Raw genomic sequence first — 25728 nt, 5'->3', positions numbered from 1 at the left:
AAAACAGACATTTCAACTTGAAAGGCAAATCATTATAACAGAATAAAAGCCAATATTTGACCAAATATATGCACACTTCATCATGACTCTATTTAGCTTCATGAAACATAGAAGGAAATAAAAAAAATATCTAGTATACTAGCGCAACATGTGAACAATCGTTCAAATAACCATAAAAGGAATATGCCTGTTTGTCAACTAAACTCTATATCACTAAATGCTCTGAAATCTTCAGCTTCTGTGTCACTTCTGAACAACTCCACCGAGGCTGACGCTTCTTCTTCTTCGTTACTGTCAGTAGCAAATACTGATATAGACACCTTCAGCGCTTTTTGGTGTTAGTGGGGAAAAAACAAACACAGGGGCCTGTTTGTTTTTGATAATACATAAGTTAAAGGGCAGGGCACATCAAACTATGCAAAGAAAAACGACTTATGCTCCAAAAATACAAGAAGTATACTGCCTTGTTGAACATTTTAGACAGAAACACACAAAGCATCTCATCAACTTGGTAAAATCCCATGAATGGGTCCAAAAAATATTAAGTGTTCAGAGTTGATTGCATAATCAATTTTGCCACCAAGTTTAATCTGAACTCACAAAGATAAGTGACCCTTCTGTCCTGGGCGTGTGCTCTGCCGTGTAACTGTAAACGGCAAAGGTCCACAGTTGTAAAAGTGTAAACAGTCACTGCATTTTGCCTGGAAGGGCTTTTTGTCAATGTTTTTTTAATTATTGGGAAGCAGAACAAAGTAGGGCTGTGAACCTTTGAACTGCTTCACCCAGGCTTACAAGTCGTGACGTCAAAAACTGAGACTTATCACAGCGGCTCTGTGAGTCGGGCGGTCAGAACTAGCTGGCCGTTTTCACACGGCCTTTGCGAGGCTGCTCTCATTTTTGCCTTGCCGTTGTCTTATAAGGTGTTTGTCTGAGCCTTCGTGTTTGGGTGCTGCAGTGCGGATTAACCTACTGTTTCAGGTGATGATGATTGGGATGACGTTCACCATTTCCAGCCAATGGCTTTTGGGACTATAAGACATGAGTTGTGGGGGGGGGGGGGACCTTTAGTATAATTTACCTCAATGTTTACACGTTTCAAGCCCTTGTTACTTTCAAATCAAAACCAAAATTAAAACCCACAAGACTGACTGTACTGGGCCTGGCATAGTGCCATTTGGCATGGCACAACACAGGTGGCTGTAAATGGGTTAGTCAGGCCTGTCATTTTGCCAAAACTAAAATCCTAGTGCTCCATTGCGTTGATGATTTTCAATATTTTACAACTTTACGTGATCCTCATGTTTGTGTTCTCTGCGCCTCCATGCATGAAGGAGTCCTGGATTAGGGGCAAGAATCCTGTTGGGCTCAGAGTGTGAGTGTTTAGTGGAGAGGGTGTGTGAGCGGGTGCATGCCGGCTTCAGTATGTGTGTTTGCGTCTTAAGCCGGGCAAAGCAGAATACGACCTGTTGTAAGCCTGGGCATGTGGGATTTGTGTGATTGGGTTTAGTCAGCGCTGAAGAAGGCATGTTGGGCTCCGGATGACCTCCAGGAACAATGCAGGATCTTCTGTTGACAATATTAAGGTAGGACCTCACACTTCCACAAATCATCATCATCGGGCTGCCAAGTTCATTATTACCAGCTGCAAACCTTTGTTTATGGCCACTAAGAAGCCCTGGGTGGTTGTGTTTTCGTGCACGTTAGGCAGTTTGTTTCTGTCATCTGTCCTCCACTTTGTTATTCAGATGAATATTCAAACATCATAATCCATTAAATGTTAGATGTTTTTCTTTTCTTTTTTTGCCTTAAAAATAAACAAAAGACTTTGAAAAGTTCTATGGCTTTAAAAGAAATCATAAAAAAGTCAACACAACTCGCAGATTTTAAAAATGATTGTTATAATACAGAAATACTGGATTTAAAATGATACATACGTACATGGTTAGGATTACGTACATAATAAATCCAAAAGCTTCTGGGTTTGATGAGATATAAAACTAACAAAATAAAACATTACCTAAGAGTAAAAATCAATTTAACTTTTAAACCATCCAGGTCGCTTTTACACATTTAACAATAATCCGTGTTGATATAAATAAATCAATTCCTTAGTTTGATGGCTCAGTTGGCTGTGTTTAGGACTGGCTCATGGGAAATCAGGGTTCGTTGCCTAGGGAAGTCTGGCTCTTTTGGTAAAATTTGCAGCCTTCTATTTGGGTAAGAAGTGTAGCTTCTACAACAACAACTGCTTGGCTACATTTATAATCTATCCTTTAACATATTTACATCCAAAATTTCAAATTGTGGTATAACTTCTTAATTCCGTTTACCTAATTTTGGCAGTTCTGAAGTTTTTCGTTGCTAACTTAGCTCTAAGCCCTAGTGTTAGCAGTAAGTTAGCTGGTTTAGCAAGATCTACTGATATTTACTAATTCATTTTACTTTTTTTCCCCTCAGTTTCTCAACATTTGCAGCTTTTTCAGCAAACGGTTTAGAGGTTTGAGCGATATCAGCTACACACATACTGGAAACACTCAGGTCACGTTTAGCTTTTAATGTGATTCAAACATATTGTGTTTTTAGTTTCACTTTATGTTGTTTATGGAGGAGGCTTATAGCTTTTGCCCCATAGACTTTGAACAGAGTCACAACAGGAGATCTTCTTAACTGACTCAGCTTCATGATAATCACACGTTTTTATTCAAGTCCCCCTCTTCTATCCTCCCGATTTCAAAGTGTTCCCAGTAGTCTTTTAATTGTGATTTTGCTGTTTTTATTAAAAACCAAAAAAACTGTCGTTTTCTAGGACATAGTTTCTGTAGAGTGGCATTAGTTCATTAGAAATTTGTCTCTGAGTTGTAGGTGGGAGTGTTGCGTGGTGTGCGGAGCAGCCCCGCCCCCCTTCCCCTCGCTGTTGCTGAGGAGAGCTTGGAGCAAGGAGCCCATTGTATTTTCCACTAAACAACTACGATCTTTTTCCAACTGCGTTTTTGTTGTCTGCTCCTGATTCACAACAGTTTGAATAAAGCCATACTTAGAAACTGAATTTTAAACTTAATTGTCTTTATATATGTCCACTGTCATTAGAAAAATGCAACACGAAACATGTCAAAAACACCAAAAACAAAAGATTTTCCTCTGAGCGGGTCTTTAATTGAGAGTAGATCAAAGAGGAAGTGTGAAACTGCCCTTAAAGATACTTTTATATGAAAACTTCTTTAGAATTGTTGATTTTGGTGTATCTACTGTGTTTCAATGTGTCAACTTTCACCTGTCATGGATTTAAACACGTGAGGATGTTAACAAAAGAACATAATCATACGAACATAATCGTCATTGAACTTGGTCTTTAAACGGATCGGGTCAATTATGATTAAGAAAGGCTTTCCTAAGTGGGTCAGCATGGTTAAACAAAGTTGAATTATTTACTTGTTTTGTTTTAATACGACTCTTTATGATGCCTTTCAATGCAGACGTTTGGGGTTGCCATTCCCTGGTCTTTCTGATACACTATCCTTCCTGGTTTCTCTGGACTCCTTCCAGCTGATTTACCTGGACCAGGTGTGTTTAGTTAATCAGACAGAAACACCAGAGTCAGACAATCAGCAGCAAGGAGGGACAGGACAGGTAAAAAACAGGCAAGGTAGCAGAACTACAAACACTGAAGGATAATGAGGAAACAAAGCCCAGCTGACATGATTACAAACTGAAACCAACTGTGGTTCTGACATCACGGTAGGAGCAGGAACAGAAAGCGTCATTTTAGAAGAAACTGAATCAAAAACCCAACAATACAAACAGTAAAAAAAGACAAGACAAGAACCAGAAATCCTCACAGTCACAATTAAGCACAGATTGTTAAATTCCCTGACATAAGCACAATATGTAGTATTTAAAGTGTTATAAAAGTCATTATGTCCGTAAACATGTCAAAATAATCCAAATGATCCCAACCAAGACATTAGGAAAATCCTTCCAAAATCGTATTTTATAGGAAAATGAATAATCCTGAAAGTCCAAATGTAAGAAATATAAACAGCAATTTTTAGCAATTATAATCAAAAGAGGTGTTATGTCCCTCTTCAGAGAGGAGGGAGAAACGAACAACATAAAGAAAATGAAGATAACCGGGCGGGGTTAAGGTTGGCCACACAGCCCTTAATTCGGTGACACGTGAAAGAATCAAAGGGGACTAAAGGAAAATAACAAACAAGACACCAAAAAGTGAAATAAAAAAATAACTTAAATTCTCAGGCTTTTTAGCTAAACAATTATGACAGGAAGGCAAAACTCAAGATTACTCTAAATGCAAACAAAAGACCACAATGTAACAAAAGGACAAAACCAAAATTAAGCTAAGGGGGAAACCAGAGGCTTTCTCAAGCTAAGGCCAGGCAAACAGCAGGGGCAGGCTGGAAAGTAAATTCCCACTCAGGAATGCAGCCGCCACTGGAGCAGAGAACCCTGGGAGCTTTTAAAGCTTCCCTCCAAGCCAGACGATTGGAAGCAGCCTCAATCAGCCCTGCAGAGGGGGCGGAGTCAGCAGCTGTGCAGAACCTGGACTTCTGCAGGAGCTAGAACTCTCACACACACACCCACACACACACACACACACAACAAGCAGACACGACCAGGGGGTATTCCAGGAAGCATGTTTAAACTAGCCTGACTTTAATCCTGAACTCTGGCTGAAATCTGCCTGAACTTGCTTACTCTGGGTATGTCGGTTCCAAAAGACCGAATATGAGTTAGCGTAATTACGCTCGACTTGCTAACCCTGGGTTAATGCTCGTGCTCGTCAAATACATAAAGACATTCTCAATCGCCGATTTCCGGAGTCACCATGGAAACGCGTGGAGAGAAAAAAGAAAGCGCTGTACTTCAGTGAGACGGAGTCTGAGATTTTAATGACGGCGTCTGAAGATTATACGTCCATCAAAAAAGTAACACGGCTGCATCATCAAAAAAAAGAGTTTCTGCTTGTAGTAAAAACAGACAAAGTAAACGCAAGAGTTTCTGATCTTATTTTCATTTTCATTGTGACGCATATATATAAATAACTTATCCACCTTAAATGAATTACTTCAATTGGTAACAAATAATTGAGTTGAATTCATTCAACCTAATTTCTTACGTCTATCCAACTCAATATTTTTTTACAACTCAAATTTACATATTTATTTAATTAAATGTCAGATTACTCCAATTCAGTTAAATGTTTTTTCATCTTAATTTAATTACTTCTTGAACTCTCATATGTATAATTTTGGGCCTGCAGATATTCTCATTTTTATAACAATAGAGTGAATGAAACTAAATGGATTTGCAGTATAAAGTCATGTTCCATTTCTCCAACTGTAACATTACACTGTGTGGTACTATGGGTGCTAAGTGAACTCCTCATCCTCTCCCTCCCTCTCACTCATGGTGCAGAAAGAATTAAACATAACAGGACAAATAACTAGACAATACACAGTAAAACAGCTAAACAACTAAACACATTTGGTCAAAACCCCACACTTAAACCCAAATCCGTTGTAGGTACCATAACCGTTCGGCCTGGAACTTCCATTCGGGGTCCTTTTGACTGAAGGTAACGTCACACTACAGTAACCCCACTTGGACATACTACTTACGTCGAGATCTGCTCGGGCTCTACAAATTTTCATTTCACATTCCCTTTTGTAACCTAAAGTTATTTTCCCTTATAAATTGTGTCTGACAATATTCTTTGTAATCTTTATAAAGAGATTTTGCCACAATCCGCTTGTTATTCCAGTTTAAGTTCAGCCGTGGCTGAAAATGTTGTCAGCAATGTTGTCAACAATTCATTCATTCATTCATCTTCTTGACCGTTTATTCCCTTTCGGGGTCACGGGGTTGCCGGAGCCTATCCCGGCCACTTGGGCGTAGGCAAGGGATACCCTGGACTGGTCGCCAGTCTGTCGCAGGGTAGAATGTCTTCAATCACACATCCATTCACTCTCACACTCACACCTATGGACATTTTAGAGTTGCCAATTAACCTATGTAGCATGTTTTTGGACAGTGGGAGGAAGCCGGAGATCCCGGAGAAAACCCACGCATGCACGGGGAGAACATGCAAACTCCACACAGAAAGGTCCCCCGTTGATGTAGTTTATCATGTCCCCCAGCCGGGACTTGAACCGGGGCCTTCTTGCTGTGAGGCAAGAGCGCTAACCACTGCGCCACCGTGCAGCCCGTTGTTGTCAACAATGATAAACAATAATAAAGGCACGCTTAGAAGATAATCTCGGTCTGTCAGAGCTCTGTTTGTTTACAACAGAATTAATAATATCTTCTTCTATGGTAGTATCATAATTTGTCCAGACCAATCACTGTCTGACACGTCAATCGGACCAACGGACAGCCAATCACATAATGTGACGTCAGCACTAGTCCAAGGACCCAGAACGGAAGTTCCAGGTCAAACGGTTATGGTACCTACACCATCCAGACAGGCAAAGGGAATGGTATCCCACAATCCCTACTTAATTGAATTATTTTGAATGAAAGTAAAATAACTGTCTGATAACTACGTGTTATTTTTAAGCTGTCTTGACCAAAAAAATAATTTCTCTTAACTGAAGCAAATAATTAAGTTATATCAATATAAAAAGGTTTATCTCTCCAACATCCATACGTGGTCTTATCATCCTCTCATGGTGGAAAAAGTATTATCTGAGCTTCTTCATCCACTAAATCATCTTCAAATGGACATGCCATGCTGCTTCACCTCTCTGAAAACAAACTGACCTTCAACTAAACCTGCTCCAGACCAGGATATGTTCAGAGCATGAGTTGCAACTGGACATACCCTGAAACATACCTCCTGGAACCGAAAGCTGAGGTTATCAACTTCAACTTCCTTAGCCTCAAACTTACCGTGGTAACTCACAAAACCTGCTTTCTAGAATACCCCCTAGGGGTCATAACAAGAGGCTATTTTGAAATGACCTCCCTACTCCTTATTTACTAAGAAACTATCTAGTGCCCTGGATTTTTAAAGCAATTCGGACACCATGCTCACCACTTTTTTGTTTGTTAAATGTGACGTCATCGATTTCCCAAAGTAAAAACGTAATAAACCTGAATTTTTTACGATGGCTAACCATAAGTCCACTGTTTTCTGAAAATGAAAACTTGGATGGTTCATAAAAAATGAATTAAATAACATTTTATTTCACAAAACTTTCCAAATGCAATGCATTGTGATCTACATTTTACAATCTAAGGAACACTGATGCAGAGACTTCTGGGAAATTTCTAGGTCACTTGCATTTTGAAATTGTAGATTCTGAGGGCACTTCAAAATGAAAACGCACTTCACTTCACTTCACTTCATAGTGCACTACGTAGTGAGTAGGAGTGCAGACATAACCCTAGTTTTTTAGATGTTATTAAAAAAAAAGGTTGTATTTTGGGGCATTTTATGAATTAATGTGATTTAGAATCAATATAATTCAACTCAATACTTTACAAAAATAAAAACTAGTAAAGAAAATCCCAGAACTGATTAGATTTTTTTTAAGTTTCTGAAATGCTTGGATAGTAACTTTTGCTATTAACACATTAAATTTTTATAAAAATACGGACAATGTCAATGTGTTCAATTTACAGAAACTCAAATGTGCTCATGTGTAGAGACACTCACATGAATGTGTTTTTTATTTATTTCATTTACTAAGGCAAAAAGAAAAAGACAGAACAATGAATATTGGACTGCACTGTGTTTAAACAGCAGATTGCTACACAAAGCTGTGTAACTGATTTGAATTGTACTTTCTTATGTAAGCGCAAGCAAACACAACAGAACATGTAATGGTCTGGCAGGTTTAAAAAAATAGAAATGAAAATAGAAAAATCTGACTATAAACACAGATTGATAGCAGTCTCCCTAGAATCTAAAAGCGTTATAATCTCACAGGAAAATGCGTGTTCTCCCACATTTCTCAGCTTGTATAAAGAAATGAAGCTCTTGTTCTAAAGAATGCTGTGAGTGTTCTTTGCCACCAAAAGTGTTTCCTCACATCTGCTTATCAGTCATCCCTTTTAATTTAGAACAATCAAAACCCAAAATGTTTTTTTGGTTTTTGTTCTGGGTGTAGTTTCCTTGTAAATTACTGTGAGTTCCTCTGGCCAGGTTAAAACTGTTTGCCCACATGGTGCAGCGGTATATTGAGCGGAGAAGTAAATGTCTGAATCTCCGTCTTCTGTCTCCACTGTTTATTTTTATCAATCTATAACCAAATGGTGTTGAGTGTGCATGAGCAAATGCAGAACAGATTTTTTTGTGTGTTTTTGCTGAGTTTAAAGATCCACTATGATGAACATGGTTTTTTAACATGTTCTTGTAGCATTTTTCTCATGATGAAGGGCATATATGAAGAATATTAAGCTTAAAATTTAATTTTGAAGTATGTCTTTATTCAAGTTGTTGTAAATCAGGAGCAGATAAAGATATGCCCTCTGGAAATGACTGTATTTGTGACGTAGAAGCTAAAATCGGCAGGCCACAAGCTTTATGTTCTGCTCTACTCTGATCCATCCACTCAGACAAATATTTCCATGTACGTCTTTGTTTTCCTCGTCTTTGCTGGATTCTCGATCAAAACTGAATGGCTGGATAACTCCGTTATTGCTCGCCATTTTTGTTGCTCCGCTAGTGTTAGGTTGGAGGTGTGAGGGGCTGTAAGGTCGGATCAGCGCGTGTTAAAAGAGAGCTCTCAGTTATGGGTGACAGGAAGGGGGGCGGGGTTGCTCTGTGCCAATAGTTCCGCTACTCAGAGGTAAATTTCTAATAAACTCCTGGTGCTCTGCAGAAATTATGTCTTAGAAAATGACAGTTTTTTTGGGATTTTGCCTAAAAATTGCATCATCATAGTTAAAAGACCACTGGAAAATGGATCAAAAGAGGATCAGAGTTGGGACTTTAAATGGCTCTTCATAATTAAAAATGTATTTAAAAGCCTTAGTACAACAAAACACTAAGTTCTAATACCTATTGTTTCAAAGAGTACACAAAGATTACCCAAAAGGCTTTGTTGGTTTCTTAGTCATCAACATTAGAACTAAAAAAGTAGTGAGTCAGATCATGAATTATGGTGAAATACCATCTAGATGTCAAATATGAAAGAAATAGTAGATTTTATTTATTTGACAGAGGAAAAGGTTTGTCAGGTTGATATATTGGTGGTTATTGGCTCATCGTAGCTCCATTCCATTAGGACTCTCAGGTGGAAAGAAGGAGGAAATTGCACAAGAGAAGGAAGAAATTTAGTTAGTGGTGATTTAATCTCCCTCCTCTTCTCTTCATTTCTAATAAATTCACAAGTATATTATTTATTTGTTTCTTAAGAGAACCGTCTGACCAACATTTGTAGACTTTGACAAGCATATTATTCTTACATGTTTCTGGAAAAGCTACAAAAGCCAACGCAGAGCTGAAACTTTGACGTTTTTTTGTGTTAAACCCAGAAAAAAGATTGATGAGCTGCTGTACAGTTCATTAGCAGGGAAGACTTATACCTTTAATGGATCACTTTATCACTTCAGAAACCTAGTCGTCTCACTGTCCATAACCCCAAAACCTGGGAACTTTTATCCTTTGAATTAATCCCTTTTCTCAGAAATTTCGGCTTTTGATGGTTGGGGGATTTTTTTTTTTTGATTCCACATGCAAAAAAGAAAACCCAACCTTGGTTTGTCAAAAATAAATAAATCAAAACTTAAACAAACCAAAAAAATATGCGACACAATGTCAATAATTAGAACGGTTGTGGCAGTTCAGCGTGATTGAGAATTCCTTTTGCTCTTATAAAGATGCCAAAAAAGAAAAAAGTACTTCAGCTGGTTTCATTTAAAGAAATGAGGCCCAGGGAGGAAAAATCATTCATTTTTAACCAAAAAAAAAATACACATAACTATACAGTAATTTACCTTTATTTCTTTCTGTTCTCATTAATCATCTTGCGAGTCCTCAGATTTATGATTTGGTCCTCTAGGGAGATGGGGGAAGGGGGGGGGGGTCTTCATCATGGCTGAGAATTGAAGAACTTGGAGGAGCCGCTGAGTTTGATGTTAGAAAGGCATCTCACACATCGCACCCAAAAATAGTCAGTGAGTTTCCTTGTGGAGAGCTCATAAGGAAGGGTTGTAGAATCCCTTAATATTTGATGTTGTTTTTTTTTTTTTTTAACTTTTTGGTGCAAAAGTTTGACCATTTCTACAAAAATAGAAACAGTTTTTGGACTTTTTTACTTTAATCAGACATAGTAGCACAAATACAGATTGACGTGAAAATCTTTCATCAAGCTGCCAAGGGTCCTCAAGTTTCTATGAAGTGGAGCGTTGATTTTGATCAATCTTCCAAATGGTTTTTTTGTTTTTTAAACTGTAGGAAAAATAATACTGTAGTAATGACCTGGAGGAGTACCATACTGTGAACAAGCAGTCCTCCTACTCCCTTTCACCGAACTTGGTGAGAAAGATGACCCAGGAACTGAGGTATCCATTTCTTTTCTGCAGGTTTAGCATGCCAAGTGAATCAACCAAATTAAGGCGAAGCATCTGGAGCAAAGGGGGGGGGGTTGATTGTAGGGATCTGTAATGCTTTTTGCAAGCACCCGTGTCATCTGGTCAAATATTTGCAGCATGCACTTCCAGGAAAGTAGGTGTTTGGAGATTTTTTGACGTCCAGCGCTGGACTGAGGTAATGAAGATGTAACACAAAAAACATGGGCTCCAGAAAACCAAAGCATCTGGAGCCGCCGTTCTGTAGGAAAAGTCTGAATGAAGGATTTGAAGTGGAGCAGAAAAAGGAAAAGGGAAGGAGTGAGTGACAGGTGAGGAGAAGAAAGGAAAAAGGAGGAGGAATGAAGGCTTGTAAAAACTTCAACGCTGCGGAGTGGACTCCACACGTCTACAGGGCTTATTGAGGGAAGGATTTTCCCGTTCTTCATTGTGTGAACTCTGCCAGAACATCAGAACCATAAACTTCTTCTTCTTTTTTTTTTTTTTTTTCTGCTTGTGTTATGACTGCATCAACACAAACCTGACACTCTAATGTGCAGGTCTGTGCCTGCACGAGTGTCTGGTGTCTGAGCGCATGCATCCATGCATCCATCTGTGCATACATCTGCACGGCTGTGAGCCTCCGAACACAGCATGTGTGTCAGTGTGTGTGCGTTGTAAGTCAGAGAGAGAGGGACAACAAGGGAGTGAGAGAAATAGAGAAATGAGGGAGTTCTGAGAGCTCAATGGGCAAACGGGAGATCCTGATGTGCTGCTTTACGCTCTTTCCCGGCAAGTTTTTTGCCGTACCTCAGGATTCTTTAGGTTCAGAGTGAAGAAGTTGCTTCAAGTTCTTCTTGTCTCCTTTGACCACCTCCAGGTAAAGCATGCGTGTGAGCCAGGATCAAATCATTTTGCAATATATTTAAGTCTTTATCGAGATTTGACGAAGTTAGTTTTTTGTTTTATGTAGCATTTTCTTACATGGTTTCCTTGTTTATTAATATCTAAGTCTTCAAATGGAAAGATAACATCTATTTTAGACAAATTCTCATATAGTTTATACACTCTTTGCACATGTTTGTGTAAGGAGTTTTTTAACTTGAACAGATTTGTACTTTTTATTTTTTAAAACTAGTTTTATTCCATAAAGTTGATTTATTGTTACTAAACTATGAAAGTACTGCAAAAACTGAATCCTTAAAAAGTGAAGAAAATTTGTTGTATTTTCTGTTTCCCAAAAACATCTCATTAAGAAAGTGTTTCAACTGCATTTTAAAGTTTGAGAGAACATGTCTTAGTGACTATTATTTCCCCTTTAATTCTTGATAAGACCATTTTTATCCCATTAGCAGTTTTTTTTTCTTATTTAAAAAAAAATCTGCGAATGGGAAAATAATGTTTGACTTGTTTCTTATTGGCAACACAAAGACTTTGTTTAAGAATTTAAAACAAATTATTAGTGTCTTTGCACTTCTCTCTAGAAAAAAAACAAAAAACATTTCTGACATCTTCAAATACCAAAGTGACGGACATTCTGAGAGAACTAGATAGAGTTTGAAACGAGCTGGAGTGCTGTGTGGATGTAAAGCAAGCAGAGGACTGGCTTTTCCTTTGGTGCGCAGATAAACCACCGGCTACTCAGGCTCCTGAGTGTGAGCGAGTCAGAGACCAGTTTGGACAGAAAGTCACGTTGTGTAAAAGCAGCTGGACACTGGGCTTTTTATTAAGTGATGGAATTCCTTGTAAATTGAGTCTTCCTACAGCCTGGCCTCTGTCACTAATTGAGCCGACACTGCAAACAATGCGATCCGTGTTTAAACAGATTTTTAGCCTGAGTTCATGTGACAGAAGTCAGGATGTTTAATTACAGCTCAGAGAAAACCGTGTTTTTAATCTCCATTTTTGGTTTACTTATTAGAAAAATACAACATATGCATATACCACAAGAAACATGATACTTGAACTGAACGTGTCATGCATGATCTTGAAACTTTTTAACACATTTTGACACATTTCATATAACAAATTATATATATATATATATATATATATATATATATATATATATATATATATATATATATATATAAAGTTAAACGAGTAAAACTAAAAACAAAATGCTTTTATTTTGATGGAAAACTGTGGCATTGTTATGACAGACAGCTCCACATCTGCCCCCATGCTTCACTTATCTGACTTTTTTCTTATTTAGCTTCCTGTTTTTTTGAAAGATGCTCTTATGAGGCGCTTCAGAAAATGTTCAAACTGGTAGAGTGAACTAAAAACGATAAAAAAAGGTACATCAGTAAAAAAAAATAATAGAAACATGGCCCAATTACTCTCCCTAATTTCCAATAATTTTAGTGTTAGATACTATAATAAGCAGGTGGAAAATGGCAATTTTTTCATGATTTATGAACTCCTGATCCGTAAAAGCTCCAATAATAAAATATTAAACTCTAAATAGTGAGGATAGATTTTTTAATCTTTTGGTTTTGTGTCACCGTTCGCCCCAATGCAAAGGGTCTTTTTTATTTATTGTGCTGCAAAATGAAGATTTTTGCTGCTTTCCCTTTCCTCCTTCCCTCTGACACGCTCTCTTCGTTTTTCTTTGTTTTTCAGATCTGCTCTGCCTTTTGCTCTCTCCTTCACCTGTCCAAAACGGACAAACCTGGCCTTTTGCAGCGTCGCCCCACATGGTCGCCGCTCCCTACCCTTAGTCTCCCAGTCTCACTGATCCCCTCATGGGCACCACATCAGACAGCAGCTCCAAATTCCCTGCATCTACACTGAGACCCTGTCTTCACCCCTAACCACCTCACTCACATCGACACACCTTGAGCCCTGATGGAGTCCAAAGATACCATGATGACAAGCATGCAGACCAAGGACAAGCAGGAGTACGAGGAGGACAAAGGGAGCAAGCAGCCGGAGGCCCAGGAGGAGGAGCCGCATGAAAACGCCAACCTGCCCTTAGTTGATGGCCTTGCAGACAGAGGACCCAAGAGCGTGACCTCCGGCTCAGGTCAGCAGGTGTCGAACGGCTTCACAACATCCACCCCTCAGAGTCCCAGAGAGGCGCTGGGCACTGCGGTGGGGGCTGTGGGCATGCCCCCCGCCTCCGGAGGGGACACCGGGGCCTCAGCGCCATTCGGGGGCCTAAGAACTCTGGTGGTCCAGCAAACCAGCCTGGACAGGCCCAGGGAGACCTGGAGCAAGAAGATGGACTTCCTGCTGTCAGTGATCGGCTACGCCGTGGACCTGGGAAACGTCTGGCGCTTCCCATACATCTGCTACCAAAACGGAGGAGGTGAGGAGGCGGCGTGCCTTTGAAAGAGGGCAGAAAGGATTTCACTGATTACAGATGGCGTGAATTATGCAACTCGATGCACAGAAAACCAAACGTTCGGTTTGATTCATTTCTTAGTGGAGATAAATAAAGGTTGTTCCTTGTCTGTGCAGATAGGTTAAAACAGACATGTCCACTGGCCAAATGCGGCCTGCCTTTAAATTTGTTGTTGTTACGAAATCAGTAATATGTGGCCTTCAGCACTTTCTAAGAACTAGGATTTCTTGCTTGTGATTGGCTAAATTAGGCAATGAGCCGTTGTCAGCCTTTGGGGCAACAACCTATGGCTCCTAGATCTTAGAAGTCTTAAGGGCCAACTGAGAGGAACCGGTTTCTTTGTTTCTGTGATCAAAATGAGATCATTTTTTGTGTTAATTTGCTGTTCACATGATTTCAATTTAGTTTAATCGTGAACAAATGTGTAACATTTCACATGAACCAAGATTTAATGTTGACAAATGCGTTTTTTCCAGACAAACTTTTTCTTTCTTTTATTTATAGTCTTTAAATGTGAAAGTCTTTAAATGTGAAATTCACAGTAATTCTGGTAAAAATGCATTGAAAATTTCTATTCTATAAAGACATAAAAAGTTTCCCATTGCTAATTGTTGTGCATTTAATGTTAGTTAAGATGGTGGGCCCACCTCACCAAATCTGGCCCTCTTTGAAAAATGTTTGGACACCCCCTGGGTCAGAACAAGAAAGTTGCCACAACGTTGAGGGAAAAGTCACTTCCACAAACCTCCTAAACATCCATAAAGATCCACAAAGCTCGTGTGACCTCTCCTGCTCTGATGCCACACGATCTTCATCTAGCAGCAAGCAGGGCCCCCCGTTTTTATTGAATTTGCAATAATAAAACCTTTGCAATTTCCTGTGTTCTCTGTGCGGGCTCACAGAGCGAGCTGGAGATGGAGACTGGGAGGCACTCGATAGAGGCAACAGTATTAATTGTGGGTTTTATGAGAGCTCCTTTAGTCCCTTTTCTTCCCATGCTTAATAACCTGTCTCCCAGGCAGCTGCTCAATCAACCCTTATCTTTGCTTTCATGTCACAAAGAGGCACAAGCAAGCGTGCGCACGCCACGCCGGTCACACACCAACGCAAGCGTGCACGCCCAGTCAGTCTATAATCAGATGGAGAGGAAGAAAGAGCGAGATTTGTTATCAAACTTTTGCTTCTTACGCTGCAAAGATCCGTATGCATCCTGTTTCTTCAGAGTTCAACCTTTAAACTCTGTAATCCTGATAAACAAAACTAGATCTTTTAAATTGATTTAGGTATAATTTAGCATAACATAAAATGTGTTGTGATATGAATCTGAGGAAAGTTCATTCAGGTCTTTTAATGCCCTTTTTTGCACTTCTCGGGTAAGTTTTTGAATGAATTGTACTCCTTAAAGTAGTTTACAGCATCGACATTTTTTACACTCAGTTACGTAGATTAGTAATAAAAAAACAGAAACTTTTACTCCCCTTATGTACATCGACTGCATTTTTCTTTTTATGTATTTATTTTACATTTATTTTAAGCACAATCTAATCAGAATAATTAGGTAAAATATAATCAGTGAAATCAACCAGTATGAAGATACCTGTCAATCATTTTCCCCACTTTTGTTCAGAAATGAAGAATTGAACATGCTAGCACACCTTCATTGAGGTTTTCAAAGTCCAAGAGACAAGAAAAACTGGATGTTTGCTATCTTTTTAAAGCAGCAGTGACATGTTAGGGGTAAATGAACACTTATTTCATTCTCTGTTATAAATTTAATAACACAAAAACTTTGTGTTGGATCTTCAAATCAGAAAAAAGAGGTTTTAACATCAGATATAGTGTTTCATTAAATCAACATTGTGAGTAATTTGCATCCTTAATAGGTCGTTGATGTCTTCTTGTGACCAAAAAAAAAATACTGTTTAAAATATAATGTGTCCTATTTGAATTAAATTTCATTATTTACAAAAAAAAATAACGGAATTTAAAACATCATAAGGTTTTTTTATTTATTTAGATCCCAAATTATATATATATTTTTACTGTTGCTCATTACTTGAATAGTTTTTAATTTTTTAATGTTTTTTATGGATGATTACTTATTTTATTTTTATTTTGAAGTAGCACTAGCCTTACTTGAATACACTTTTGGCTACTGCTCTGATTGATGTATATTGCTGCAAAGAGGACTAAAAAATCAATCCATATGTCCGTGTAATTGTCTGTTTTCTGCTCAACCCTTTTTTTCCATCTTCACTTGTTCCCCTTGTCCTGAACGCCTCCCCCTCGTTTTTTCCGCAGGTGCTTTTCTGCTACCCTACCTGTTGATGGCGGTGTTCGGAGGTGTGCCTCTCTTCTACATGGAGCTGGCTCTGGGGCAGTTCCATCGCAGCGGCTGCATCTCCATCTGGAAGCACATCTGCCCCATCTTCAAAGGTAACGGAGGGGGCAGAACTGCTGAGGGACCAAAAGGGTGGAAACCAAGCGGGACCGGGACATGGTGGACCATTTGAGTTTAAGACAGCTCACTTGACCTTTGTGGCCTCTGAAATGTGGATGCGGAGTGTGTGGACGTGTTGTTAGATGTTCTGAGTCTCTGTTATGTAAATCTTCACATTTCCATGGCAAATGCCAGAAGCTCAGAACATTTATAATGTGTTGCTTGGAAATGTCACCCATCTAATCAACAGAGGCTTGAATGAAGACCCCCAATTAGCCCGTTCATGACTGACTGCTGTCATATGTTTCAGAAAGAAAAAATAGATCTTCTTACTAAGCTAATCAGATGAATCTGCCTAATTCTTGCAGGAATTGGCTTTGCCATCTGCATCATAGCGCTCTACATTGCCTTCTATTACAACACCATCATGGCGTGGGCCCTCTATTACCTGCTGTCATCTTTTCGGCCCACCCTGCCCTGGACCACCTGCACCAACAGCTGGAACACAGTCAACTGCTACCGCTACCTGTCCTCTGACCAAAACGTGACTTGGTCCAACTTATCCACGTCCCCCGCCGAGGAGTTCTATACGTAAGTGCATGTAAGTTGGATGTGGAAGAGTAGGGGGGGGGACAGACCCCAGGGGCCGATGCTTCCCAGCACCCCTTTCTTTTTCAGTAATCTGAAGGCTTACAGCGGGTTTGTAAAGCCTTCGCACCAAGCACTTTTCTGTTTTGTCTCAAAACAATTTTTGTGTCACTCCCTTTTTGGGGCAGCTCTAATGAGCCTCAACAGCTGCTCATTACACCGCTCTGAGCTTTTTCAGAGAGGCAGATTTAGGTTTTATCCACGCCGGAGTTTCCATTATGCAAGTTTAAAAGTAACAAATTCCACAACTCAGCCTGGCGCCAGAATTTCCTGTTTTCAGCATAAATCACGACGCTGCTTTATCACTCAAGGTCCGTGTGCTGAACCCGTGACCCAAAATCAGCCTTGCAGTTCACTTCAGACTTATTTCCCTTGCTTTTTTTCTGTGGGGGTTGATTGCCAAGACGCTGTGTTCTTTCCTGTACTTTACCTTGACTTGTACTCAAATGAACTTTAATTGCTGCTTTTTTCCATTGACCTTCCTAAAATTTGTTTCATTCCAGGTTCTCGTTTTAAATGGAGTTAATAGATTGGGTCCTTTTTTATACGGTTTCAAACCCTTTAATCTTGATTTGATTTGATTGTTTATTTCAGGCATTAATTGTAGACAATGCAACAAATAATCACACAGATACATTAAACTAATTTCAGGAATAAAGAATAATGGAAAGCGGCCTATATAAAGAAATTAACAAAAAATCCATTTTTTAAAGATGTTTTTACACCCTTTGTGGCAAATGCTTTGCAATATCATTTTTCATATAGATAGTATCAATTTTGATTCTTTGGGTGAATTGGTAAGTTTGTTTACAGCAACGTTAGATTAAAATCCCAAAATTCTGACATGAATGTTTAGGAAAAATGCCCTTTATTTACCCCCTGTCTCAAATTTGAGCCGCACATTTTTAACATGGTGCAACTGTTTATAAACAATAAATTATCAACTTTTTTTTTGCATTATTCCAATCCAGCAAGTAGTTATTTTTAAAAAAGGGACTAGCAATAGATGAGTCGTTCTCTCCATGGCATAAAGTTAAAAAAAATTAAGTTAAACTTTTCCTGCAAAGTATTTTTGAGATTTTATGGAAACAACCATTTTGAGATCCGGAGGAAAAGCCCTTTTACTGCCCCTAGTGGAGTACTACAGGGCAAAAACCATGGACCAGGTTCAATTTAAGTTTTTAAGAACACTTTAATCATGCTAATGACATAGGGGTTTTAGAAATGCTTATCAAATACGATATAGATGGTTAGGGTTAAAGTTTAAGCAGCCCATTTCTCAAGCCTACCTTCTCCCCAGCATTTTCTCTAACCTTCTTTGTATGGTCATATTACCGATGCACTCATAATCCTGTGTTTATATCTGCATGTCTGCCCCCCAAAACCGTCCTCTCGCTCCAAATCTGGCTCTCATTGGGTACTTTTGCAGTCGCCAGGTGTTGCAGGTCCACCTCTCATCAGGTCTGCACCAGCTGGGCTCTGTCAGCTGGCAACTGGCTCTCTGTCTGCTCTTCATCTTCACCATTGTTTATTTCAGTATCTGGAAAGGGGTCAAGACGTCTGGAAAGGTAACTAACGGGGCCCCTGCAAGGCCAATGCAGATGATGCATGTTAAACACTCCCTCTGATCATCTTAGAATCTATTGTAAACATATCCCAATGATCTTTTGGTTATGATTGGCTGTTTTTAGCCAAAATTTAAAAACCTGTGTCGTTTTCTAGAACAAAGTTTCTGCATAGCGTTTCATTAGAAATTAATCTCCGAGTTGTGGGCGGGATCGTTGGTACAGACCAGCCCCTCCCCATTCCCCCAGGCTGTGGCCCGCCCAGTGTATTTTCTATGTCACAAATACGATCTTTTTAAACTGCATGTTTTTATCTGCTTCTGATTCACAGCAACTCAAATAAAGAAATACTTAGAAAAACACAGTTTGTGATTAATATTCTGTCTTCCACCATGAAGAAAATAAATATTACAAGAACATGTTAAAAACACCAAAAACACAATTTTTATCAGAGTGGGTCTTTAAATCTGATTGAGAAGGTCTACAATTGAGCTTCTTGTGCAGCTAAAGCTAAAAAGGAAGTTTAAAAAATGTCAACATTTTCTTTATTTCCTACTAGGTGGTATGGGTGACAGCCACGTTTCCATATCTGGTTCTCCTGATTCTGCTCATTCGAGGGGCCACTCTACCTGGGGCCTGGAGAGGCGTGGTCTTCTATCTCAAGCCAGACTGGCAGAAACTACTCAGCACCACAGTGAGCCCATTATCTCTCGCATTCTCAGTCATCTTCCTCTTTTTCCTTTGCAAATCCTGACTTCTCCCGAGCCTCACTATTAATCAGTGTTGGCTGCTTTCACGCCCTCACAGGTGTGGATAGACGCAGCCGCTCAGATCTTTTTCTCCCTGGGTCCGGGCTTCGGCGTGCTTCTCGCCTTCGCCAGCTACAATCCATTTCACAACAACTGCTACAAGTAAGAGCAGGGCTGATGGACCAGGACGTACTTCACACACATATCCATCCGCCTGCTATTCTGCCAGTTTCATCCTGGGAGCACAAAAGAAGTTCATGGTGAAAATCTTCGTGGCCTTCCTCCTCAAACCTTTATTTTTTATTCCTCTCAGGGATGCACTGGTCACTAGCTCGGTGAATTGCCTGACCAGCTTTCTGTCAGGCTTCGTCATCTTCACAGTTCTGGGATACATGGCAGAAATGCGGCAGCAGAACGTTGATGTTGTGGCCAAGGATGCAGGTACTGTGCCTGTCTGGATCTCAGTTTGCTGTGCTCATGTTCATTAATTCAGAAAAAAAAAGTCTGATTTTCATTTAGTGTCACACACATTAAAGAAGAATGGAACAGGATCTAAAATTTTTAATATTTGTGGTAAAACCAATACTGAAAAAGCAGAAACATGACATAAAGTTAAATTAAACTAAATATGCTTGTTTGCTATCTCAAAACAACAAAAGATTTCTTTGTTTAGATGTTTAAAGATCTTTTGCTTTAGGCTCTATAAAAAAAACCTTTTTGGCGTCTTTTCAATTTTTAATGATAAATTCTGTATCTTTTTGTGTTATAACTATTTTTCATCCATCCAGGCCCCAGTCTGTTGTTCATCATTTATGCAGAAGCCATCGCGAACATGCCTGCCGCCACGTTCTTCGCCATCATCTTCTTCCTCATGATCATAATGTTGGGTCTGGACAGCACGGTTAGTAGGCCGACTGCACTCTGACAGACCAAAGGAAAAAAAAACAGCTTTTGCCCCGTCATCCTTGTATTTGCTCTCTCATATTTTACATCGAGATGTTTGTCTGATATTTCTCGGCCTTGCCTTTCTGAATACAAGCAGATAAAAACAATGTTGTGGGAGTTTGTGATTCCCCTCCTGTGTGCGGTCTCAGTAAGTTATCAGTTATCAGGCAGCGAGCTGGAGACGCCGCTGCTTTTGTCATTCAGGGATATCATCTTGGGATCAGCATTGAGGCTGTTATCTGCCTCGACTTTATGGCTGAGGATATTACTGTGAAACGTGAAGGTGTATTTGAATTTGGACTTGCTTACCATTTCCTTCTGACTGACCAAAGGGGTGTATGTTGACAGGAGGCCTTAAGTCCCTCTCTGTTTTCAGTGGTCTTTTTTTTTACTTTTTGATTCCTGAATTCATTTCCAGCTATGAAAAAAATAAAATCACTTATGTCTTTGCCTTCATGTTGATGCCAAATTAAGGTAATTTTGCAGCCAATGTGGTTTAATGCCAACTTGCATCAATGGGGGCTATTGAGTTTATCATGATTATGTCGTTTTTAACTAAATCAAATATCCTATTCACCAGTAGTTCATTAGAAATTCACCTCTGAGTTGTGGGTGGGACTTTTGGCGCAAAGAAACTCCGCCCCTCTTTCCCCCTCTATTGCTGAGAGTTCTCTGTCTACAAGTTCTCCAACCTAACATTACTGGTGCTCAAAAAAAATGCAGCCCCCTTGGAAATGAGGAATAAGAAATAAAAAAATTCTTAGAACATGTTAAAAACACAGAAAAAAACATTTCCATTGGAGTGGGTCTTTGAAGCTGCTTTAATGTTTTAGTTTTGTTCATATTTTTTCATCTTTATTTACCTTTTGTCTCCGCCCTACATCCTCTGTAGTTCATCTTCACTCTCTGTGTGGTTTTTGTCCAGTTTGCTGGTTTGGAAGGGGTGATCACAGCGATGCTGGACGAGTTTCCGCGTCTGCTTGCTAAGAGGCGAGAGTGGTTTGTCTTTGGGCTTGTGTGCGTCTGCTACCTGGGAGCCCTGTCTACGCTCACATATGTAAGTTATGAGATTTTCTTCTTTACAAAGTTGGCATTATTGGACTTAAGTTACAGTTGCCGTGTCCGTTTTTACAGCTTGAGAGGTTTTAAAATATCCTAAGTTGTCCAAAGATGCTTTTTTCTACAAAACGTCTGAAGAATTCACTCATAATTCCAAAAAGTCCTCATAAAAATGTGAAATATAGCATCACTGCATCATTTCTCTTCATCATAAACTCCAGAAAAGCGGTGAGTGAGGTGGATGTGTGCTGCACTATAGGTCATTCAGCGCTCAAGGCCGGTTGCATAAACGTAATTCATAAACAGCTTGTCAGGGAAAACTCCATTTGCGGGTCTGTTTTATGTCTCAGGGAGGAGCGTTTGTGGTGAAGCTGTTTGAAGAGTATGCCACAGGGCCCGCGGTCATCACCGTGGTGCTGCTAGAGGTCATCGCCGTTTCCTGGTTTTACGGTGAGTAATGATGATGAAGAGGGTGGTGGGAATCTGTGCCTATTTTGGGAGTCGGCATAATGTGATAATCCTGGCTAAAGGGCGGGCGCGGGAGCGGTTCGTTTCTGTGTCCGTTTAATCACGAGGCCGAAAAATGGATCAAGCGAGGTAAAGATGTTCTCTGGATCATTAAGTTGGCAGGGGTTTGTGTCTGTGTGTGTTCAAGGCACCAGCCGCTTCTGTAACGACATCCAGGTCATGCTTGGTTTCTACCCGGGGTGTTTCTGGCGAGTCTGCTGGGTAGCCATCTGCCCCTGCTTCCTTCTGGTCGGTGTCCTGTTTGGGATCTACACATTTGTCAGATTCAGAAGCAGCAGTTTCTCTAATCTTATTTTTCTTTTGACATCTCCTACTTATCTGCTCTTTTTCTTCTTAGTTCATCATCATCAGCTTCCTGGCTTTTCCTCCAGAGGTCAAGTTGTTCAACTACACATACCCACCGTGGACAACTGTGTTGGGCTACTGCATTGGGGTGTCTTCCTTCATCTGCGTGCCGTCTTATATGGTTTACTACTTGCTGAACGCAAAGGGCACCTTCAAACAGGTGCAGACTTCTATGTTTTTAACCATCCCTTCTATTGTTAGTCTCCTCCCATCCTCTCATTCTTTGTTCCCCAACTGACGAGTGTCCAGCAAGCAAGACGCCTGTCATCACCGTCCATACATCGTCAGCTGCCCACTGTCTCCTGCAAACTCATGACTACGGATCATGATCAAAGGAGAAAACAGAGGATTAGCCCAGAAGAGGAATCCCTCAAACAACAAACTGATCACTCAAGCAGTCATCCACAGTCTCCCATGCATGCACCCACTGCTGTGTAACCAGATCAGGAGAAAGTTTTAGCTCTGCCACCATCAGCTCAGACTCCAAGTTTTCACTCCACAAGACCCATCAGATAAGATTAGTATGTGTCCCAGCTTGGGTGAGGGATGAGAGAAGGCATGAGGAAATCAAACCACCTTATTGTTTTTGTGAACACATGAAAGAAACTGTGGGTCAGTGACTTGGTCACAATTGCCCTTACAAGTGGAAACAGGATGATTGCAGGTGAAAAATGTGGAAACCTTAAGGTTTTATGTAATATTAAGGTCGTTGACCACTCAGCTGCTTGGGCTGCTCTGGCCTTTGGTGACGAGACTGCAGCTTGGTGGTGGGCAGCTCCTGGGTCCTTTGGGTCTTGGCTCTATCTTTGGTCCATGTCTCTGTGCTCAGCACCCAGTGGCCCCAATTGCTGCAGTATCACAAGCACATCCCATGCATGCAGCAATTGTGGCTGTCAGTAAGGACCCAGTACTTGCACCTTACTAACGACTGAGTATGATGTAAGGACACTGTTCGACTGTATCACCCGTACTTTCTGATGTACATCTACACCACGGAGTAGCTGTGGGGCAGAGGTAAAGCGGTCGGCCTCTAATCAGAAGATAGTAGATTCAGTTCCTGCCTCACCTGCCTATTTGTCAAAGTATCCTTGGGTAATACACTGAAGTCAACATTGTGCTTGGTAATTATTGGTTGGTGCCAGTGTTCAGCAGTGGGGCCACCATCAGTGTGTGAATGGAACTGTGATGGTAAAGCACTTTGGTTCTTTAAAGAAGGTAGTAAAATATTATATACTGTAAGTGTACACCATTTACCATAAATGGTAAAGGTAAATTAGCCTCACGAATCCTTCACAATACATTTAACCCACATGCATGTGATTAAGGCCTAAAGTGTGTAAACCTCAATAATCGAATCCTCAAAAAGCACGGATAACCAACTCTTTATCCTAAATTTCATTTGGTTGTATAATTTGGTATATTAAGCCTCTCTCTTTGTTCTCTCTTTTCACTAGCGCCTCTTAAAAAGCATCACCCCGGAGCCCAGCAGTGAAAACCACAGAGACTACATCGTGACCAACGCAATCTGACCAAACGGGCAGAGCACCGGGAGGCGCCTCTCCCCCTGTCTGAGGCCCCCTCTTCTGGATAAACTGCAAAATTACAGGACAAGGGGGCTACCTTTCACCATCTTTGCCTCTTTTCATACTTTAGCTGTTTCTCTCCACCCTAAGACTGTTATTTTGGTTGAGTGATGCTACAGCAGTTTGTCTGCTTCATCTTGGGGAAATTTTTGTCATTTTCCCTTCCAACTACCAGAGAAAGAAAAAGTCCAGTCAATTTTTTTTATTTCACCAAAAACTACAATTCCCAGAGCCCCATCCCCTTCACATTCAAGCCCCAAAAGTTCTCTGTAGATTCCAAAATTACCTAAATCAGTAGGATGCAGGGGTTGGGAGATAGCCAGGTTCAGAAATGCCCTCAATAGAAGATAAATTAATATTGCTGTAAGTCAGGAGGTTAGGGTTACTTCTCAAGCCCCAGACACACCAAGCATGTGACGTATATTCAAGAACATGCTAAACACACATTCTTGAACATGTGTTAAGCACATGGTGTTCTCACTGGACAAGTGGGAAAGAGATTCTTCTTCTCTTTTTTGCTACTGTTTAGTAGCGCATGTCCGTCATCTACAGTTGAAAGGGTCTTGGTGAAAATGTCAAAGCGGTGAAAATCTTGTTAATCTTGCTCCAGGTTTTTTTCCTTTGACACTTCTCTTCTGATATATGAAAGATTTGATGTCAAAGATTTCCAGCCGGACATAAACCGCAATTATTAACGTCTCCTCCCTGATCAGTTTTCAAATGGTTGGCACCTCCGTGAACTAAAAGGGAAGCAATCCATACATAGCTACCCAATCTAAGTCCCTGATTGGTCAAAGTCGACCTGGTTTAACTTTCAATGTGTAGTGGCAGCATGAGCTTTAAGTGTTAAAGCCCAAAACTTACATTTACGCCTGTTTACTTATTCTCTTCACTGGAAGTGGTTGCTTGAGGGGAGGTGGGAACGTAGCTTGAGTTGTTTGAACTATTTTCGTCCATTCAAATAAATCCTTTAAACAAAGTCATTTAGAAACCATGTCATGCATATTTCTATAAAGTTACATGAAGCATTTAAAAGGCCAGATAATCCCTCTCCCCTCCTTGGTTGATGCTGTGTTTTCATATTACACTAATGAGTTATGCATATGTAGCCAGATTCAGGTATATTTTCTCTGTTACTGAAGCCAAATACCAGATCTGCTCTGTTCCTGTCTCTGAAACCTTTTCGATAGTACAGCTGTTGTGGTGCGCTGTTGACTGTGAGTCTGTCCTCATCTGGTGACTTCTTGGAGGAACGGCAGATTTGTAACAAGGTCCCCACACTGTGAAGCCCTGTCTGGTGGTGATATGGATGTGTGTGTGTGTGTGTGTGTGTGAGAGAGTAAAAGGAAGGAGGAAACTTAATAACAAAAAGAAGGAAAATGCACATGAATTCGTTCTATACCTGCAATATGAGATATATGTATTTATTTTGGAATGCAGCTGTGCAGGAAGTCTGTCAGCGTGGTGACGGTCCTAAGCACACCTTGTTCTTCAGTAACTGGATCCAAATATGGATCAGAGCTAATTAGAAAAAAAATCTTTTGTTTTAAACCAAATATGTGTGCCTATGTGTGTATGAGAGTGTGTGTGTTTCCTAAAGCGGGATTTGAATTATGGCAAGCACTGTACATCCTCAAGTGTATTCACTGATCAGCCTGGTATTGATGTAATCATGTGAATACCTGTCTCCTCCCTTCATGAATGTGTGCTGTGGGGGCCCTGTTGTGTGATGTGTGTGGGTGTGTGTACAGTGATCTTCATGTGTGTGTATGTGTGCGCGTGTGTGTCGGTGATGTGATCTCCAGTTGTCCTGTTAAATGCCAAACTATCTAATGAAAAAAACTCCCTCTTGCCTCTTTCTCTCTCATACCTCTCAAGCTTATGTAAGATTGATGTATGTCAATAAAAGGCTGTACTAAGAACCTTCTGTATAGAATAAAGATATATAAATATATGGGGAAAAAATAAAGATATATAAACATTA

The 25728-nt window shown here is 40.1% G+C and overlaps 1 protein-coding gene across 2 annotated transcripts; it reads left to right on the top strand.

The window, feature by feature from the left end:
- The first annotated feature begins 1370 nt into the window (after nucleotides 1-1370).
- Nucleotides 1371-25728, top strand: slc6a4 (solute carrier family 6 member 4). Of its 2 annotated transcripts, none has more exons than XM_011482921.3 (14): nucleotides 1371-1583; nucleotides 13159-13846; nucleotides 16184-16318; nucleotides 16691-16913; nucleotides 18400-18538; nucleotides 19095-19229; nucleotides 19343-19446; nucleotides 19598-19725; nucleotides 20073-20185; nucleotides 21155-21286; nucleotides 21639-21738; nucleotides 21944-22044; nucleotides 22154-22321; nucleotides 23616-25728. In XM_011482921.3, the coding sequence occupies exons 2-14, from the start codon at nucleotides 13384-13386 to the stop codon at nucleotides 23688-23690; spliced, it is 2016 nt and encodes a 671-aa protein (XP_011481223.1). In that variant the 5' UTR covers nucleotides 1371-1583; nucleotides 13159-13383; the 3' UTR covers nucleotides 23691-25728. The 2 variants fall into 2 exon arrangements, with proteins under 2 accessions (XP_011481223.1, XP_004075963.2); XM_004075915.4 differs by lacking the exon at nucleotides 1371-1583 and adding an exon at nucleotides 11096-11413.

The sequence above is a fragment of the Oryzias latipes genome, chromosome 13, assembly GCF_002234675.1.
Source record: "Oryzias latipes chromosome 13, ASM223467v1".
NCBI classification, from domain to species: domain Eukaryota; kingdom Metazoa; phylum Chordata; class Actinopteri; order Beloniformes; family Adrianichthyidae; genus Oryzias; species Oryzias latipes.
This window is presented reverse-complemented; position numbering and strand designations above follow the sequence as displayed.

Bases quoted from the DNA above. Each gene is read 5' to 3' on its own strand.
- slc6a4 (XM_011482921.3), top strand. From the start codon at position 13,384: ATGGAGTCCAAAGATACCATGATGACAAGCATGCAGACCAAGGACAAG. The intron at 19,726-20,072 runs GTACTGTGCCTG...TCATCCATCCAG, and splicing joins TGTTGTGGCCAAGGATGCAG to GCCCCAGTCTGTTGTTCATC. The intron at 22,322-23,615 runs GTGCAGACTTCT...TCTTTTCACTAG, and splicing joins CAAAGGGCACCTTCAAACAG to CGCCTCTTAAAAAGCATCAC.